This window comes from Aythya fuligula, chromosome 12 (genome assembly GCF_009819795.1).
Source record: "Aythya fuligula isolate bAytFul2 chromosome 12, bAytFul2.pri, whole genome shotgun sequence".
Lineage (NCBI taxonomy): Eukaryota > Metazoa > Chordata > Aves > Anseriformes > Anatidae > Aythya > Aythya fuligula.
In genome coordinates, this window is record NC_045570.1 from 18100767 (window position 1) to 18118877 (window position 18111).

Sequence of the window (18111 nt, forward strand, 5' to 3'; positions counted from 1 at the left end):
AAAACACCATTTTATTTTATGGTGGCTTTATGTCTGGGTCCCCTATTAAAAATGAAACAAAATACTTAGCCAACTATAGAGTTTAGATCACCAGCTACCCATTTCTCTTTAGCAGGGTAATTTTTTCTATGATATAAAATGATCATTCCATATTTTGTTGTTTAACTGTATGCAGTTTATAGCCTCCTCACTTTGGCATTTACAAAGAAAATATTTGCTAAGTCTTGGGTTCGCAGTAAAATACATGTGCAGAAAGGGAGTTTTATTTAATAATAGCATAATTATGCTTCCAGAATAACACTTGACTTTCTAGTTTTCTAACCAACAAATTTGACTGAAATATATGAAGCTTTGTTAGGAAATTACATCTGTTTACATACACATTAGTGAGCTGCTTTCTGTTTGTATATGGATATGGATAGGTCCAGCTGTGAGGAAACCAGGAATGTACTAATTTTTCTTCTCAAATCTATGGTCTGTGAAATCTAGATAATCTAAGAAAACATCTTATCTTCTGAAAAAAGTTCCTATCTTCCTTTTAAATTCTTTACTTAGATGCAGGTTTATTTGCAAAAAAAAATATTTTTTTCTTCTTCCCTTTAAGAACTCACAGTTTCCAACGGCCCTGAGGCTCAGACTGTTCATGAAGAAGAGGAGCAAGATGAACAAGGAGAAGGCAGTGAGGATGAATGGGAGCAAGTGGGACCTCGCAACAAGTCATCAGTCACTCGACAGGCTGACTTCGTTCAGACTCCAATTACTGATATTTTTGGTGGTCATATAAGGTATAGTACTTGTTAACAAAAGATGTTGAGACAAGTAGGCTGCTTTACCTTCACAAATACCTTATTCCTCTTCTGTGTTTCTCACAGTAGTTGGATGGAAGAAATTTAAACATTCATCTCTCCCAGCAGGAACAAACCGTTGTACCATGAAGCATTTGTTATGCATGTGAGGGTTCAGAAAATGAACCAGAATGATCAAAAGATTGCTCCAAATGGTTCTGTGATTTGTTGTAGAGTATGAATCTTTTTGTAAGCAACTTAAGTAAACAGGTTATTCAGGGAACAAAACTCAATTGCATATAGAGGAGGAGTGTGAAATGTGTGCTTTGTATGGTCATACTAATATCTAAAAATTCCAAAGAACTTTACAGCTGCCTATTTTTTATGAACTCTGAGGAGTCTTTCCTCAGAACAGAAAGGTATAGCGAGATTTGTCAAGAGCTAAATGCAATCAGTAAGAGAACTGAAATATAATCAAAAAAATTATTAACTTTTTATTGTTTAGACACGTGCTTCACAGCGGCAGGAAAGTTATGTGTAATAGTTAATAAATAAAACGTTAAAGACGAAAAGTTTGGAAAAATGTAAATCGCTACAAGATGTTACAGGAATGAAAAGAATGTGGGACATTGCTTGTGTTCAGGTCTGATACCAGAGGAAGTCAGAAAGTGGATACTGAAGGAATATTTTTTGGAAAGGACGCCTCATGGCTTGTTTGGAGAAATATGTAATTTAAAATGAAAACAAGGTAAACACTTATTAAAAACATATTCTGAAACAAAAATGCTAGACTTGACGAATTATTTTTATATTGGAGACAGACACTTAATTGCTAGTGTTTGACTCCTTACGTTGCCAGGTATTCAGTCCAGAGGTGTGAATAATGCCTTCTGCCTGGGAAATACAGTGAAATTATTCTTTAGGGATTTCAGTCAGACAGCTGGCAAATAAAATGGTATTTTCCATAAAAATTGGCAGACAGCTGTTTGTACGTATTGAACTTCCATGTTGATGGTATCTTCATTTACCCAAAGTATTGTTAATACCCTGTAGTGTTTTTGTCACGGTTGGAGTCAAGATCTCAGTAGGAATCCATCAGTATGTTAAATTACGAATATTTAGGGAATGCTGTCTTCTGTAGAAATCCACAGGAAATGACATAAAATAGAGATGGTACTGAAAAAGGCAAAAACTTGCACTGAGCGACAGAACCACAAGGTCCGATCTGACATCTGTTGTCTACAGTCACCACACCCATTTTATTTAGCCTCCAAACTAGGTCACACAATTTACCACAGAAACAGTATCCCATGTTGTGATGTTGGAAGGCTTCCTCCTCTGAGGCTGAGGGTGGAGATAGGAAGGATTGAATACAGAATTGCCAGTAGAAGTCTACCAAAGAAGCATCAAAACTTGGAAAAAATCCCATGGAAAAAGCAGCTAGGAGAACATGGTGTGCATTAGCATCTTCTGGCTTGGGTCAGACTATTAAATGCCTATTTAGGTGTAATCACTTAAACAACTTATTTTCTTAGGGCAATGTGAGGCTTAAATGTAAGCACATAGAGTTTTGTCAGGGTCTGATCTGTTCATGTGCAGAGTCCCTTTTGATTTTTTTTCAGCTCACGTGAATTTCAAATATTAATTACACAAGCTAGCTTATATCCAGTTAGAAGCCTGCTAAATATTTCCATAAATAGCAACAATTCTTCCCTTCGAATGAACTCTTATTTTAAAAGGATATACATATAATGTATTGGTGTGATTTAAGCAGGATAGCAATGAGAAGTGCCTGTTTTCATGAAAAAATTTTTATCTTGGAACAGTACTGCTAACTTCAGAGTTCTTAGAATACATGAGATTATTTACTGAAAATGATGGATTTTTCCTTGATCAACTGAAATTTCTAATTATTCCGATTACTCATTTTATCTATGGAAAACTAAATTCCATCAAAGGTTTTGCTGCCAGATCCATTTCTGCATTTTGAAGAAATGTTGCAATCTTATTTCATGTGACTTCTTAAAAAAAACAAACACAGTGTTATCTTTTCAGAATATCATCCATATTATTAATGAAGTCTTTAATCTTTGGACTTGAAAACAGTTGGAATTGCTAGCAATTTTCTGTTGATTATTGCACTAAATAATGGTTAGCTTAAAAAGGGGCTGGGAAATGTATCCAAAAGCAGCAAGGACTTACACAGTGGAGAGTTTGTTTGTTGGAACACTGTGCTTGCCATGTGTTGAAGGTTTTGTCCTTAAATATAGCCAAGGAGGAAGTGTTAAACTGAAATAAAGATGCTACTGTTTTTCATAGGCTCTCTTCCCTCTGAAGAATATATGTTTGCCAATATAAAGATGCATTGGCTTTCTGTTACTGTGTCAGGGCTTTGCCTGAATCAAAAGGGGTCTTTTGACAGGAATTTGCAGTAGAGGCATAAAACCTGTATGTTAGTGTTTTATATATAATGCAAAGAAATTTCAGCATGGCTACATGAATTAGGACTATATTAATTATTTCACTGCTTTCAGGCTTAGTGTGGCACAATAATAAACTGAACAATATCATAAACAAATCATTTCTTTAGTATAAAACAAACAGCTGGGACTTTTTAATGTAAGTACTGCTTTCAAACTAAAATAAATTCTTGAGCTGTGTTTGATGGTCTTCAGGAAATCAGGAAGAGTCCACTCAGTGCAGTGACATGTTTGAAGAGCGTACTATCTCTTTGCACGAAACAATTAGCACCAAGCCAGATTACTTACAGGCTCCAACTGAATGTACTACAAAAAAAAACAAAAACAAATAGGAAACATGTTCCCGTGCCCTAGGTTGCTAGCACTGCCAGTTTTGCAGAAGTCTCCAGTTTTTGTACAAAAGAGTACATAGACAAAGTCTGGACACAGAAAATGATGGGAGGAAAAGGAAACGCCAGTCCTTGACAGAGCATAGTTTATATTTCCTATGGCAAGATCTAAACAAACAATTTAAAATCAGTATGAAATTGGACTTAGTGAAGTGGCTGAAAAAATGTGTTTTTATTGCAGAATTTAGAGTTGGTTGTCATTTTTTACAGCAAAATGTAGATTAGATAAAGATTAATATTTTGCATTTCTGAATATTTATTTCAAAAGCATAACTTCAGAGATTTGATGTGATAAGGGATGATTTTAAAATGGTAGGAGCCATGGTTTTAGATTTACATACAAGCATTCTGTGCCTCCATGCGTAAAGAGCTGGGTTCCAAACATACTTGCAAAAAGTAGGTATGTTTCACAGAGCAGAAATATTTTTGTGGTTGGCAGTGTAGAAACATGCTTTAGTGACCAAGGTAGGAATACAATTAGGTATAGTTTGGACTTTATTTTAAAGCTCTGTGTTTTACAATTTTTACAAAAATCTAACTATAGCCCTGCGGTATCTTACCTGCTTTTTTAGTGTAAACTATTCCTACTCTTGAGACTTTTATTTAACCTAAATCATACTTGGCTGTGCTCTGCTATGAAACACATCAGTGTTTTTGTTTCCAGCTCAGAATAAAATGGTAGAACTGTCTGAAGGCTCAAGATGCAATTCAGTAGACTTGATCATAAATGTTTTAATGTCTGATACTTTATCTTTTGGTCCTAATTTGTGATAGATTATTTTCCATTCCTGTATTCACATTTCATGTTTACATGGGAGAGAAAAAAATTGTCCTGAGTTGAATCTTTTTAAATGCGTGATCAAGAATTTCTATGTTTCTCTTTAACTATCTGATGCTTACCCAATAACTGTTTTAATCGTTGCATAAATAAAACAATTCATATATAATTCCAGCCAGTATGCTCTAAGGGGGTGTGAAAGTCATTTTACTTGCATTAAAGTGGATTTAAGTTGTTGAAACTTATGCTTAAGCTTTGTTATTTGCTTGTTTGGTTTTGGTTAAACTATTAATTGTGTTATTAAGATAGACTTCGATCCATTTTAACTTAAAAAATTCTACATTGTTGAAAATTACCTTGCTTTTTTACACTTTATTTTTATTTTTTTCCTGTAGATCTGTTGTTTACCAGCAGAGTTCCAAGGAGTCTGCTACACTGCAACCTTTCTTCACCCTACAACTGGATATCCAGTCTGACAAGATACGCACAGTTCAGGATGCGTTGGAAAGTTTGGTGGCAAGAGAGTCTGTCCAGGGTTATACCACAAAAACCAAGCAAGAGGTGTGTTTTGTTGACCCCTTTTTACAGTCAAATATTAAACTTTTTTTTTAAGGGTTTTTATTCAGCTCTTGGTTTACAAATAGTTACTTGAACACTATTCCTTATGTTAATAAAAGAGGTGCTAACCTTTTCAGTGTTCTCCAGTGGTAAAATGTAATACATTTGAATACATACAGTGAAAGTCATTCAAAGAAGAGAGCTAATTCTTAAGCAAGACTGTGCCTGTAAATTGGTATGGTTTCTGAGTTGGCGTAGTAATTGGTTGAGGATTTTAGTTGAGTATATATTAAATTAACAGGGTAAACTGTGATAATAATATGTACTATTCTAAGCAAAATGGCTTTAGCTAATCTTAACGTGCTGATTCCTAGGGACTGCCAGGTGTTCTTGTCACAGGAGCAGCTCTTCAGAGCACTGCTTGAAAGCGCACCGTAATGTTAGGAAGAACGCTCTGGAAGCACTACACCTGCGTCGTTGACTGCCTTGCTGTCCCCGATGGGTTTTTATTCACACATTTAACTTACAAGTCAGCAATGAAATTAGTTGTCGATCACTGGCTTGGTAGAGGCCCATGCAGAACCTCCCTAAAACACATAACGGTCATTATCGTTGTCTGGAATGAAAATCTAAAATCTTTCAATAGCCAATAGAACTGCTCAAGTGTCCATGACAACTACGTAGTTGCTTGGTTTGCTGTATGCAATTTTGCAGAAATACTGTATTCAGTTTTAGGTAATCAGTTGAACAAGGATATTCTTCACAGCTGGGGAATATCCAGAAGAGAGCAAACAGTGAATGGCAGGCTAAAAGCTCTGCTACAAAAGGAAAGAATAAGCAGCAGAAGCTGTTCAACTTCAAGAAGAAATGATATGGAAGTAGAGGGATGAAACTGGATTTAAGACTTGGCAAAGGCTGCTCTAAAAAGGAAGAGACTAATTACTCTGTGATACTTGAACAGGAAATAGGAACCAGGCTGAGCTTGCCTGAGGTGCTTGTGGAGTTGTCGTTCCTATTTAAGAGAAGGTTAGAGAAACGCCCATCAGGATTTATATGAACTGTTTATCATTGAATTTAGAGGGGATGCACTGGAGGACCTTTAGAGATTTCCAAGCCTTGTGATTTTCTGTCACTTGGAGGACCAAGACGTTTTGTTCTGCACCCTCATTGTGCTGGGTCTGGCTGGGCTGGAGTTAACTTGCCCTGCTTTTTTCCTTTTTGCTGCTCTATAGCCTTTCTTGGTTTTGTTTTGTTTTGAGGAGGAGTGAGAGTGATTGTGGTGCAGTTTACCTGCCCTGCCAGGTGAAGCCACCAGACTCATGCAGTTCTGCTGACTGCTTATCATAGTTTTCAAATAATACTGTACGTAAAAGGAGTAATTGCTTGAGAACTTGTGATACAGAGTAATAAATTAAACTTATTTCCCTAGTGTCGTGCTTGTTACGGAATGCATTACTAACGAAGGTCATCTCTGTTGTGGATGGATTGCTCAGATGTCAATTTTTCATACACTTTTTGTAATTGTTTTCAGTAGTCCAGTATGGAAAGAGTCCTCAGTTGTAGTTGTTCTGTCTGTCATTTTATTTCTGTACCTGTTAGTCTTCTAAATATGCCAAATAAAAATAGGGTCAGATTAAGAGAGCATGGACTACTTTATTTGAAAACCTGAAGGTGGATAGCTGAAATTTGTCTGCTTTGTGTGCTCAGTAGGAGTGAGTGAGTGTTGTGAACATTTATTTCTCTGGTTGTCTTCCAAGTAGAAACATTTGCAATGCATACTCGTCAAAATTTACCACATCAATTTTGTTTTGCTAGTCATTCTTTTTTTTTTTTTTTTTTTTTGGTCTTTACTGCAGATGGTATTAACTTCTTTACTGACAACCCAGTGCTCAATTATACGGTTTGCAATAAATGGGTGTTCAGTTTAGGTGCTGGAGGTTTGGTCTGCTTTATATTTTAGAGTCTGAATGGAAATACAAGCATTCACAATGTCTTTTAGATTTTTTAAGGAAAAATTCAAGTCGAAATAGCTGCTCTTGTATTACAAATTGTAGAGAAAACACTGAACACGTTGACTTTTAGGACTTTGCAGATAGTAATTTTCTAAATGTGTTGCGAAGAAGCATTCCATCCTCATTTTCCAGATGGGAAACTCAGGAACTTTTGCTCAAGCTAAAAATCTCATTGTATTATTTCATTTTGTTGTTGTTGTCTTCTGTTTGTTTATAATCTGAATCGTGTTCTTTACGAGTTCTAGGAATAAGCAATATATGTGAAAAGAATAATCTTCCACATATGTGAATGATTTCTCTTACAGTTTAATTTTTTGAGTCATTAGAGCTAATTTTGAATTTTATGTGTGTATTAATATAAACAGGAAATCGCTCAGGGAGTTGCAGTTGAGTTGAAAATAAATAGGTAGTTTACACAGATGTTTAAAATGGAATGTCATTCTCTTGCTGTTTATCCCTCTCTGGTTCTTCGTGGTTAAGCAGATCAGTTTCTGAAATCTTGAACATTTAAACAGTGAATACATATGTGTATTCGAAAAGCTTAATTTTTAACTTCATTAGAATGATATTTTTTTCTTATTCACAGACCTGTTCACGTTTTTCTACCAGAAGTGAATCTTCTTGAGTAGCAAAGCAGCCTTGCTTCATTTACTTTTCCAGGTTACCTTCCACAAACTCCTTCTAAGGAGTCTTCACATCCCCTGGAGCTCTCAAGCTGCTCCTTGAGGCTCATACAAATATTTTCTTAGGACTCTGAGTCGTGTTCACTAAACAGGCGTTTGTGGCAGTGTTTGCTGGTGGTGTTGCTGCCAGGAATCGGGGCCCCTAGCAGTGTCAGGACAGCAGAGCGTGTGCCTGTTCCTCAGCTGCTGCTCTCCAGCCTGGCACAGACACACACACAGCTGCTTTGATCTGCGATCTAAGCCAATGTGCTGGAGGTGGTGGCACAGCTGAGGGGCAGGCATCTGGTCCCATACACCAGCTGGCTTACTGGGGGTGGAGAATGGCAGCTGCTGAAACCCCTGCAGTGATGTTCTTCAGCACCCTTCTGTTCTTGGTCTGGGCTGGGGTCTGTGAATTTTTTTTTTTCTTTTGCTCAAAACTGAATTAAAGATTTGAGATTGAGAAGACTCAATTCCAGGAAAATCTTGAAGTAGTGTTAACTGTGTGAACTGAGTGCATATTTTTTCTATATATATAAACCTATACAGACTTGCTCCCTAAAAGCAGGAGCCATTCTGTGCTAAGATGCATGGTACATACATGCTCCCTTAAGTTCCTGGGAGAATTGTGTGAACCTCGTCTTGTCACCTTCCCTTTCACAGTCTGCCTTACAGCTTCTTTTTCTGCCTGTTATTCCTGGAAGATGGACAGGTGGGCACCAGCAGGCACTTAGTTGAGTGGAAAAGAACAGGGCTCTGTTTGGCTTGCTTGGTTTAAAAAAAAAAACACAACAACAACGAAAAGCACAAAATAAAACCTCTCTTAAAGCTCAGAAGCTGCCACTGTTGCCAGTGGTTAGATGGTTTTTGGATGCAGGAAGGTGTATTTTGAACCCTTAGGATGTAGGTAAAATTTTACAGTTTGTAGAGACTATTTCTGTTTCAAATGTCAAATTATTTCTTGTAAATCGGATTAGCTCAAATCCGTGAGGAAGTCAAGTGCCCTACAAAATCTGCTTGCTTCAGCATCTTAAGAGGCCTAAGTTTTAATGGTCAGGCTTGGAAAAGTGATAGCTTTTCCGCATGAATTTCTATTCCACATTCAGTAGCAGAATTTGTTGGAATACAACATGCTGATTTATCATAAAGACCATGAAAGCGGCGTTTCTCGATCAGAAAATTCAGGAAAAAAAAAAAAAAAAAACACAAAAAAACACTAAAGTAATTACCTGGAGATTTGTTTTTTATTTCAGAATTTCTAGGAAGGCATTTTTTTTCTTCTGAGTCCAGTTTTAATTTCCAAACAGTAACTTTATGAGTAGCTTGGCTAAAGGTCCAGTATGCTTTAAGATTTTAAACTGCAGTTTTTATTATAAGTTAATAAATAAGCTGTGTTATATTATGTAGACTCTTTTGAACTGATGTATTTCGAATTAAAGACAAATTTTAAAGGAGTGATTTTGAGCAGTCAACAAGAACCAGTTTTTCGTGATCTTTGTTTTTTCTTTTTAGGTGGAAATCAGTCGAAGAGTGACACTAGAAGAACTCCCCCCTGTTCTTGTTTTACACCTCAAGCGGTTTGTATATGAGAAGACTGGTGGATGTCAGAAGCTTATCAAGAACATTGAGTATCCTGTTGATCTGGAAATTAGTAAAGGTAAAGATTTTGGAACAGAATTTTCCCCTTTTTTTGGAAGGAATAATGTTAAATTCTGTAGTGTGTTACTGTTTTTTCCTTTTTTACTCCCAGCTTTGTGCACAAGATTCCTTTTCCATGAAAGGTATTGCCACCTAGAAACTTCAGTAATTTGGATGAATGTCTTGTATGCTTTCTTTTTCTCTGTAAAGAGAATATATTATATTTAGGCTTCTGGGTTCAGTCTTGCTGATTCTGATGTTGTCTGTAACACAGTTTGGGCCACCATTGTGCAGTGGTGAAAGATCTTAAAACCTCTGCCACATCCTAGGCATTGAGTTGGCTGAATAAGAGTTTCCTGCAGATGTAAGGAGTAAGGTTGTAGGCTGAGGACAAACAGTGGAAATAACCCTGTTCAACAAGGGCTATGTCCCTACCCGAGGCTGGTGCCAACTAATACTAGATACTTTTATGTCAGATTTCACTCAGACTTGGCAAACTGTTGTAATAAATAGTGGCTGATGAAAGGAAATCAGCACTTTATAGAAAATACAGCCTGAAGACAGACTAGTAAGCAACATTTCAGAGGTTAAATGATAAAGGTCTGCCTTTTAATAATTATTTTAAGAGACGTTGATTTTTACGAACTCTGAGAACTTGCATGTAATCCAGCATCTGAAGCTTGCAACATTAAATGCATTTTGTTTTGATCTGACAAGATGACTGTTAGCCATCCAGCTTAGATAGGGAAAAGAAATAAAATCAATTATTACTAACTATTAGTAATGATCTCAGGTTGGATAACATGCTTTGTCGGGTAGTAATATGCTTTTGTTTTACTTAATATTTCATTTTCAAATGCCTTAATGGGTATTACGGATATTTGTAGAATTAGTGTATCTGATCTGTTGCATGTTTCTTTCTCTCTCTTTTTTCTTTTTTTTTCTTTTTCTTTTTTTTTTTTTTTTTTTTTTTTTAAATTGTATTTTTAATCCTTCAGTGAATACTAGCTTTCATCAAACTTCAAAATTCATTGCTTTCATTGCCAGGTATCAGAATTTTGAACATCCTTTAAAAATTACAGGAGACATTTTAGTTAAAACTTTCTCCGTTATGGTGTTGTTGGTTTCTCTGTTTTTAGAAATAACTGATGTCTGTTGAAACTGAATTTCCACACTAGCTAACTACTGTCTTTGTCTTTTTTCCCTCCTCCAGAGCTACTGTCTCCCGGTGTGAAAAGTAAAATTTTTAAAGGCCAAAGAACCTACCGGCTCTTTGCAGGTATGCTATCTGTAATTATCTGTCTGCCTCTAGTTCCTGTATTGCAAATACAAATTATGCGTATAGAATTCTAGAAACCGTGGAGTTTCCTGGATAACATAATAGTTTCTTTTAAGCTACACTGAAATAACTTGGGATTATCAAGTTCTATTAGTGATTTTTTTTATGTGCATATATACATATAATGCTATCTCTCTCTTTATATATCTGACTATTCAGCTTGAAACTCTTACAAAAAGTTCTGTAGCAGATCCATCTTGAAAAATACCACCAAAAGTTGAAATACAGCTGTAATATAGTTTTGCCTAAAATACACCACTGGTTTTCACAATAACGTTTCAAACACCTATTGAAATAGCTGTTTAAATGCTGTCCTTGCATCGCTTTCAACCCTCGAGATGAATATTGCTGGCAGTGTATGAATAGCATGCTGTAGGTAGAAAAGTTTATCTTGGAGGAGATGATGATTTTTGTGTGAAGAAATGATGTTTTTAAGAGAGTCTGCGATGTATACGGAATACCTAAATTGGTAGTTAAGATTGGAAGCTCATGTAGGAACTCTGAAGCAGCGTTTTAATATTGGACAAAACAGTCTCTAGGCAGCAATGGATTTCCTGCAGTTTAGCACTCCTACACAGTTTACGATCTGCACCTGCCTATTTGCCTTGGCATTAAGAGAACATAATAAACGGGAGAACCAGAGGTTTTAACTTTCATGTCACCAAATCTGTGCCAGTACTGGTGGCCTTATGTGACTTGGTGGTTTGGATACAGTTTTGTGATCACTGAGGTCATAGAAGGAAAAAAACAAGAAAAAAGAAACTGTCTTTTTGGAAATTCAGAACTATTCCTGGCAGTGTAATTTTTTTTATTGGTAGTAGATTTCATGGGACAAGTTCGGAGACTGTGTTTAAATGGCTTGAAGAAAATTCATCTTGTCTGGGGCCTCCAGCCCAAGAAGGACATGAGCATAGTAGGAGTCCAGAGGAGGGCCACAAAGATGATCAAGGGCTGGAGCACCGCTCCTATGGAGATAGACTGAGGGAGTTGGGGTGGTTCAGCGTTTATGCACTGTGTTTTTCTGATTTCTTCTATGGAAAAGTTAGAGTACTTCAGTCTTCTGTCAGTCTAGGACTTCTCATCCACAGAAACTCAGCTAGTTAGATGACTTTTAAATCATTAAATAAGGCTTTGAAGAATCCACAGATACCACACAGGATAGTCCTAATTACGTAGTGATAAACTACATTTTAGAACGTAGATAATTTAAGTTGAAGTTGCCATAAAAGGCTTATTTCACAAATTCCCCAGAATTTGTAGATGTGGTATATTCTGCCTTTTTGCTTTGCTTAGTTCACGTTGCTGTAAAATGTTTGGCTGTGTACAAGTATGAAGAAAATTTGAGCAAGTTCAAAGTGTGTTTTTAGGCTGAAAAGACAGATTGAAAAATGTTTCATAAATATGTACTTTTGCTGTTGTCAAATATGGCAATATTTCTGCCTTTTTTTGTGCTTGTTAGGCATAAGGTTATGGCTTATGTGTTCCTGAAAGAAATGGCTTTCAACTTTATGTATCCTTACACTTACACATATAAAAGATTTCTTCCACTTAGAGGCACTGTCTGCACCTAACACCGAGAGCTCAGTGTTGAGTTTCAGGTTTGATTTCTCTAAGGAGAGTTGAGATGTATCCTCTGAAAACATTTTGGACGTGAAGATATTTGAGGAGAGAAGACAGTTTGATTCTCTCCTGGAAGCAGTAGTATTCATAGTCAATCAGCTATGTCCCATTCACAGTTTTAAGGAGATTACTGAGAACTAATATATGGGAAATGTGTACATTGGTACTTCAACAGAACCTGTTTTCAGAACAAAATTCTAGTTAAAACGAAAGAATCATCATGGATAAAATAATTTGCTTTATAATAATCAGTGTGATTTGAACAGTGTTGTGTTCTGCTGGGAGTTTATTGTCCACTCATATATCTTCAGTTATTTTTTTTTGCCTAAAGGAAAGCTTTACGCTTGTTTGCCATATAGAATGCCCTATAGTAGTCTTGCCTTCTTTTTTTTTTTTTTTTTTTTTTTTTTTTTTAAAAAAAAATGTAGTTATGCCTGAGTTTTCTTTTTAATAAGTAGCTTCAATAAAATACTGTCACCAGCAGACAGAACATGTATCTTGTAGTATTTCTTAAGCATGGCAGTATCTGTGGGGAGTTGAAAAGGGTTGCCTTCTGCTGCAGATGTCCTTTGTAAGGCAAATCCCTTCCCAGAAAATTCTCCAGGAATTTTTAAAATGCTTTGTGGCAGTTTTTGTTCTTAATTCAGTGTCCTTTAGAATCAGGAGATTTGGTATAGTGGAGAAACATCACTAATAATATGGAGTATTTTGCAATTTTTAGGCTGAAGTTACATTTTGCAAACACAGTTTTAACACTTTGGAATAAGAAATTCCTCTGAATGAATGCTATCATGAAGCGTTCAGGTTTTTGTAAGTGGAGGTTTTGGCTGAAGTTTATCACCAAGTGTAAGGAAGCACTTACAGATTCTCGTTTAAGCCAGATCAAGCTATCTGGCTAAACCACCATGAGTATGTTATGAAGAAAGCAGGACGTGACTCTTTCGTGATTTCATCTTTCAGGGGATATTTATCTATGTATACAGTGTATGTGCATCATGAATTTCTCTTTGCAGTTGTCTATCATCACGGAAACAGCGCAACTGGTGGCCACTACACTACGGACGTCTTCCAAATTGGTCTAAATGGCTGGTTACGCATCGATGACCAGGCAGTCAAAGTGATAAATCAGTACCAGGTGGTGAAGCCGTCTGCAGAACGCACAGCCTACCTCCTGTACTACCGCCGAGTTGACCTGCTGTGAAACTTCTCCCTTTTATGCTGTGTGTGCAAGATACCTGCTTTGTAGAACGCCAACTATCACTAACTTTTTTTCCTCCTGTAAATGCTCTTTTGAGTGAATCTTTTTTTTTTTCCCTTGCAACTATGGGATAGAGTGAAAAAGGAAACTACCTTGGGTTTGTGCACAACATAGTTTGTGTTGACTTTTGACTTTGCAGAATGAAGTCACTTGGTTGAAAGACTCAGTCTCAAGAATCACAAAAATATTAAAAAAAAAAAAAAAAAAAAAAGAAAAAAAAAGAAAAATCTGAGTTAATGCTGAATCCTAAGATAATAAAAGGGGATTTGCATTTGATTCCCACTTTCTAATTGCGTAGTAGAAGAAAACCCTGCACCAGCAACAGAACTTGTAGATTTCTGTGAAAATGTTTTATCTTTACTTAAGTAAAAAAATAAAAAAATAAAAAAAATAAAAAGCGCTCTCTGCTTCCCCAATAGTTTTTGATAAGTGGTAAAATATGAGCCGATCTGTATGAGATGGGAATGGTCCTATGTGCTTCAAAAAATGTACAAACGTACAAAATGCAGAGTTGCTGGTTCCTAATAGGAAGACACATTTTAATAATTGTGCGATGAGAAACTGCTTAAGTACACATTGCAGATCAAATATTTGGAGTTAAGATGTTAGTCTATATAGATGGGTGATTGTAACTTTATTGCTATTAAGAAATTTCAAACTGCATTTATGCTTCTGTGTACATGAAATTAAAAAAAAAAATGGGCAAAATAATTAAGATTGATATTTCTTTAAGTCTGCTTTGTTTAATTTTGCTGTCTGCTCTCCTATAATGTTGAGTTCCTAATTGTACACAGTTTAGTGATATCTAGAAGTATAAAGTTGTCGCCCATCAATAAAAGTCACAAAGTTGGTTTAAGGTGTGTGCGTGTGGGTTTTGTTTTTCCTCTAGTGTAAATTCTAGCCTTGGAAGCTCCTGAAAATGGCTTCAGAACACTTTTTACAAGGTGGAGATGATGTCCCCCAAATGAAGTGCAGATGCTTTTTGTCTTTTACAACTTCAGAAATGCTCCCATTTGGCACTGGGATCCAACTGAGCTTTCAGGAGAGAGGAAAAGGGAGAAGAGATCAGTCAGCCTGGAGGAGCTACGAGGCTCCTGCAGGGCCCACGCCTGGGATGCCTGTCCTAGTCCCAGAGCAAATGGCGGGGGGGTGACTTCCTTTTGTGCCCAGCACAGATGCTTTGAGGTAGATGTGGTTTTGTCTCACTAAAAGAATGTGTTCATTAAAAAAACACGGCTGATTTTAACATGCATAGCCAATGTGAGGTTAAAGTGTATATACTTTGATCAAATACACTGCTCTTTTTTTTTTTATTTTTAGATGGTATTTAGGTTTTTAAAAAATCATATTTTCCTCAAAGCTCTGAAGAAAGTATAGCTGCATTAATTTTCCAGGAACTTTGTTCCAATAGATTTCTTTAACATTTCCTTAAACTGCCGATTGCATTTAATTTGCATTGCCTGCGTGTCCGGGAGATGGATGGGTGCAGGTCTTAGCAGCGTTAGCTTTTCCAAAAGAAGGACGCAGCTCTGTAAATGCCTTAGGTTTCAACACTTGCCCGTTGACATGGGATTCCCTCTTGTGTTCTCTGCCCAAGTTAAACAGCAGTTAGTCACCTTACAAAAGATGGGAAGTTTATTCACGGCTGCTCTGTGAAAGGAGTAGGCTGGAGATGTGAAGTCGTGGCTGCAATTTACACAATGTCACCACGCAGGGCAGCGGACACGTGGCTCCCGGAGCGGAAACGAAACTCCCGCGACAGGCCCACGTGTTTGAGGAGCAGCGAAGCTGTCCTGGCACCGAGGCTGCTGAGTCAACAGCCTGGCGGTGGCAGGAGCAAGGCTTGCTGGAGCAAGCCCTGCTGACTTGCCCTGGGACTTTTCTATGTTCTCATCGGATGGTGGAGAACTTGGGCTTTCCTGCAGTGAGTCAGTCCTGGAGGTGCTGTTCCCGCGTAAGGAATGAGTGTGCTGCCCGGGGCCCCTTCCCAGGTTTTGACTCCCGTGGGATGCAGCCAGCAGGCAGTAGGAGTGCTCAGCCCCGTGTCTCCAAGTTGGATGATCTTCAGATGGATGATCTTCGCTGGCTTTTTAAAAATTATTAGGTAGCGTCAACTGCACACTGTGCCACAATCCTGAGGCTGAGAAAATGTTACAGTATTTTCTCAATTGTTCTGGGTAGCCGAGTACATACTTAGTTGTTTGATCACCAAATCCTTACTATTTTCTGATTTGAAGGTTGGGTTTGAGACATCCCTCCTGAGTCCCTGCGGCCAGGGCTAGCAAGGGGATGTGCCAGGGGGCTGCTGCTTCCAGGGCTGCCCATCAGAGGAATTACCTTGGAGCTGGTGCTCTGGAGACATTGGTTCTGTGTTAGTTGTTCCAAATAGGAGAAACCATGTTTTGAAATCTGTGAAATGAGATTATTATTCTCTGCTCAGCTGTTGTGGTAGTTATATCCAAGTCCCCTTTCTTTGCAGCTTAATACCCAGCCTGTGCAGCTGTAGGATTGGTCTGGGGGAAAAAAATTGGTTGTTCTGTCTCCTAGCCTCACTGTACACCTACAACAGATGGTTACGGCTGCAGCTTTTGCTCTTACGGCTGTATGTGTCCAAAGTGTTGGTTTTTGGAAGGAAAACCTTACCGCTGTGTAGAGGCACTCATCTCTGCAGCTTCTGATACCCTCATTGGGAGCTTTGTGAAGATGTCGTAAACCTCAAATTAAAAGTACTTGTGCAGTACTTTCGTCTGTTATGTCTTTTAAATGAAAACATTTTTCTCCAAATGAGACAGAATAATCTTTCTGATTGTGGGTTTAAGCATCTCTATGCACATTATAGCATCAGTTTGGAGATCATGATCTCTTTCAAAGAGGCTTAAATGTGCAGGCATGTGCTGTTGTGTTGCCTAAAATCTGCTGGGAAAATTGCACATGGGAGTGTATTGTACCTTAGTTGTCTGTTCTGCAGAAATCATTTTTTCTTGCTGCCAGAAGATAAATGATGTTCATCTGGTATTTAACTGTATCTCCAGTGGATTGTGAAAACCTATGTTTTAGGTAACAGGCTTACTGTGTGCTTTTTGCCTTTGTGGTGACCTTTCAGAGTCACAACTACAACAGCTGCATGCAGCAATTTTTGTCTTGTGCCAGTCATGGCAACAGGGAAGAAAATGAGCATTTCCAAGTATTCCAGCTAAAATTGCATGTGATCGCTAATTTAAATATTACTTGATAGCAAGTCCTTGCTGCAGGTGTTGGTTTTGACTGGAAGAGGTGATAGGCTGGTGAGTTTTGACCGATGTCAAAAATTACAGGTCCAAGTTTGTGGATAAGGTCTTAGATAAGTTTAGTAGAAGCAAATTGGATTTCTTGCCTGATCTACTCCTGCACTAACAGGAGAACTCACAGTGGCAAGGGGTTTTCTAACAAAAAACTTAGTATTTATAAAGGTCTCATCAGCTATGGGTGGGTTTGTAATACAAGTATATTAAAAATACGGGGGTAATAAAATGCTTTTTTATTTTGGGGAATACTATTTGTGTTCATAAGAACAATCCATTAAATATTTTTTGCTGTCAGGTGGTTTTTGGTGTTCAGACACAAGGTTCTGCATTCCCTTGTACCTGTGGCAGATCCAGGGCCTTTTCCTATGTCCTCTGTGTTTTCTCCTGCTCAAAAGGAACAGAGAAGGAATTTATATGTGAACTTGGATTTTAATATAAAATCTAAATCTTAAATGTTTATAAGAGACCTGTATGGGTGTCTTAGAAAAGTTGTATCCTAACTCCCCTTAAGTGTTAAACAAGTAAATATATTTGGAAAATATTAAAAGGTCAGATAAAGTTGTAAAAGAGGAGCTCTTGTCTTCAGAAATGTTGCAAAATTGCAATACACTCTGAGTCGGTACATTCAGTTGATATGAGCAGGTTACAAGTGTTGTTAATTATTTTAAAGAAATGGCAATGAGTAACTGCCAGTTTAAAAAGCCAGCGTTGAAATCCTCTCTTATTATGAAACGGAGGTTATTCAGCTGGTATTCATTTATTCGATTTTCAGTAGGGGTATTACAAATGCACTTGTTGCTAAAATCTGTCTTCTGCAGTCTATTGCTCAAAATGGGAAAAAAAGTAAAAGCATGTGGCAAGTCTGACATGAACACGCACAACCACATTTTTTTATATATATTAAATGCTTCTCATTGTTCCAAAACAAAGATTTTGCAGCCTTTTGATTGCTTTGTCTGCAATTATGTAGAAGAGAAAAACCACCAAAACACCCCCCAACCCACATGAATGCACCATGAATTTGGTGGTTCTTCGATGATTTTTAAACCAGATTTTAAGAAACTAAACCTAGTTTTCCAAACCAGAAACTTTGGCCATGTGTGATGTTAGGAAAATCCTATGCCATAAGCCATTCATGGGGAAGGATTTGATGGTATGGGGGAGAAAGACTTCCAAAACCAGAAGGTATTTGTGGGTGGGGGATGTTGTGGGTTTTATTTTTCAATTATTTAAGAAAACATACTTCTTTTTAGAGTATCTTTTATTGTGTATTGCCTACAATAGAAAGCATTTGTGGTCTCTGAGCAT

General features: G+C 37.3%; 1 protein-coding gene across 1 annotated transcript in view; it reads left to right on the plus strand.

The window, feature by feature from the left end:
- USP10 (ubiquitin specific peptidase 10) overlaps positions 1 to 14375 on the plus strand; it is a 50116-nt gene extending 35741 nt beyond the window's left edge. Inside the window, exons 10-14 of the mRNA XM_032195496.1 lie at positions 605 to 785; positions 4828 to 4993; positions 9177 to 9321; positions 10516 to 10581; positions 13275 to 14375. Coding sequence (XP_032051387.1) covers positions 605 to 785; positions 4828 to 4993; positions 9177 to 9321; positions 10516 to 10581; positions 13275 to 13462 — 746 coding nt within the window. The 3' untranslated portion in view covers positions 13463 to 14375. The remainder of the gene's footprint in view (positions 1 to 604; positions 786 to 4827; positions 4994 to 9176; positions 9322 to 10515; positions 10582 to 13274) is intronic.
- The last annotated feature ends 3736 nt before the right edge of the window (positions 14376 to 18111 follow it).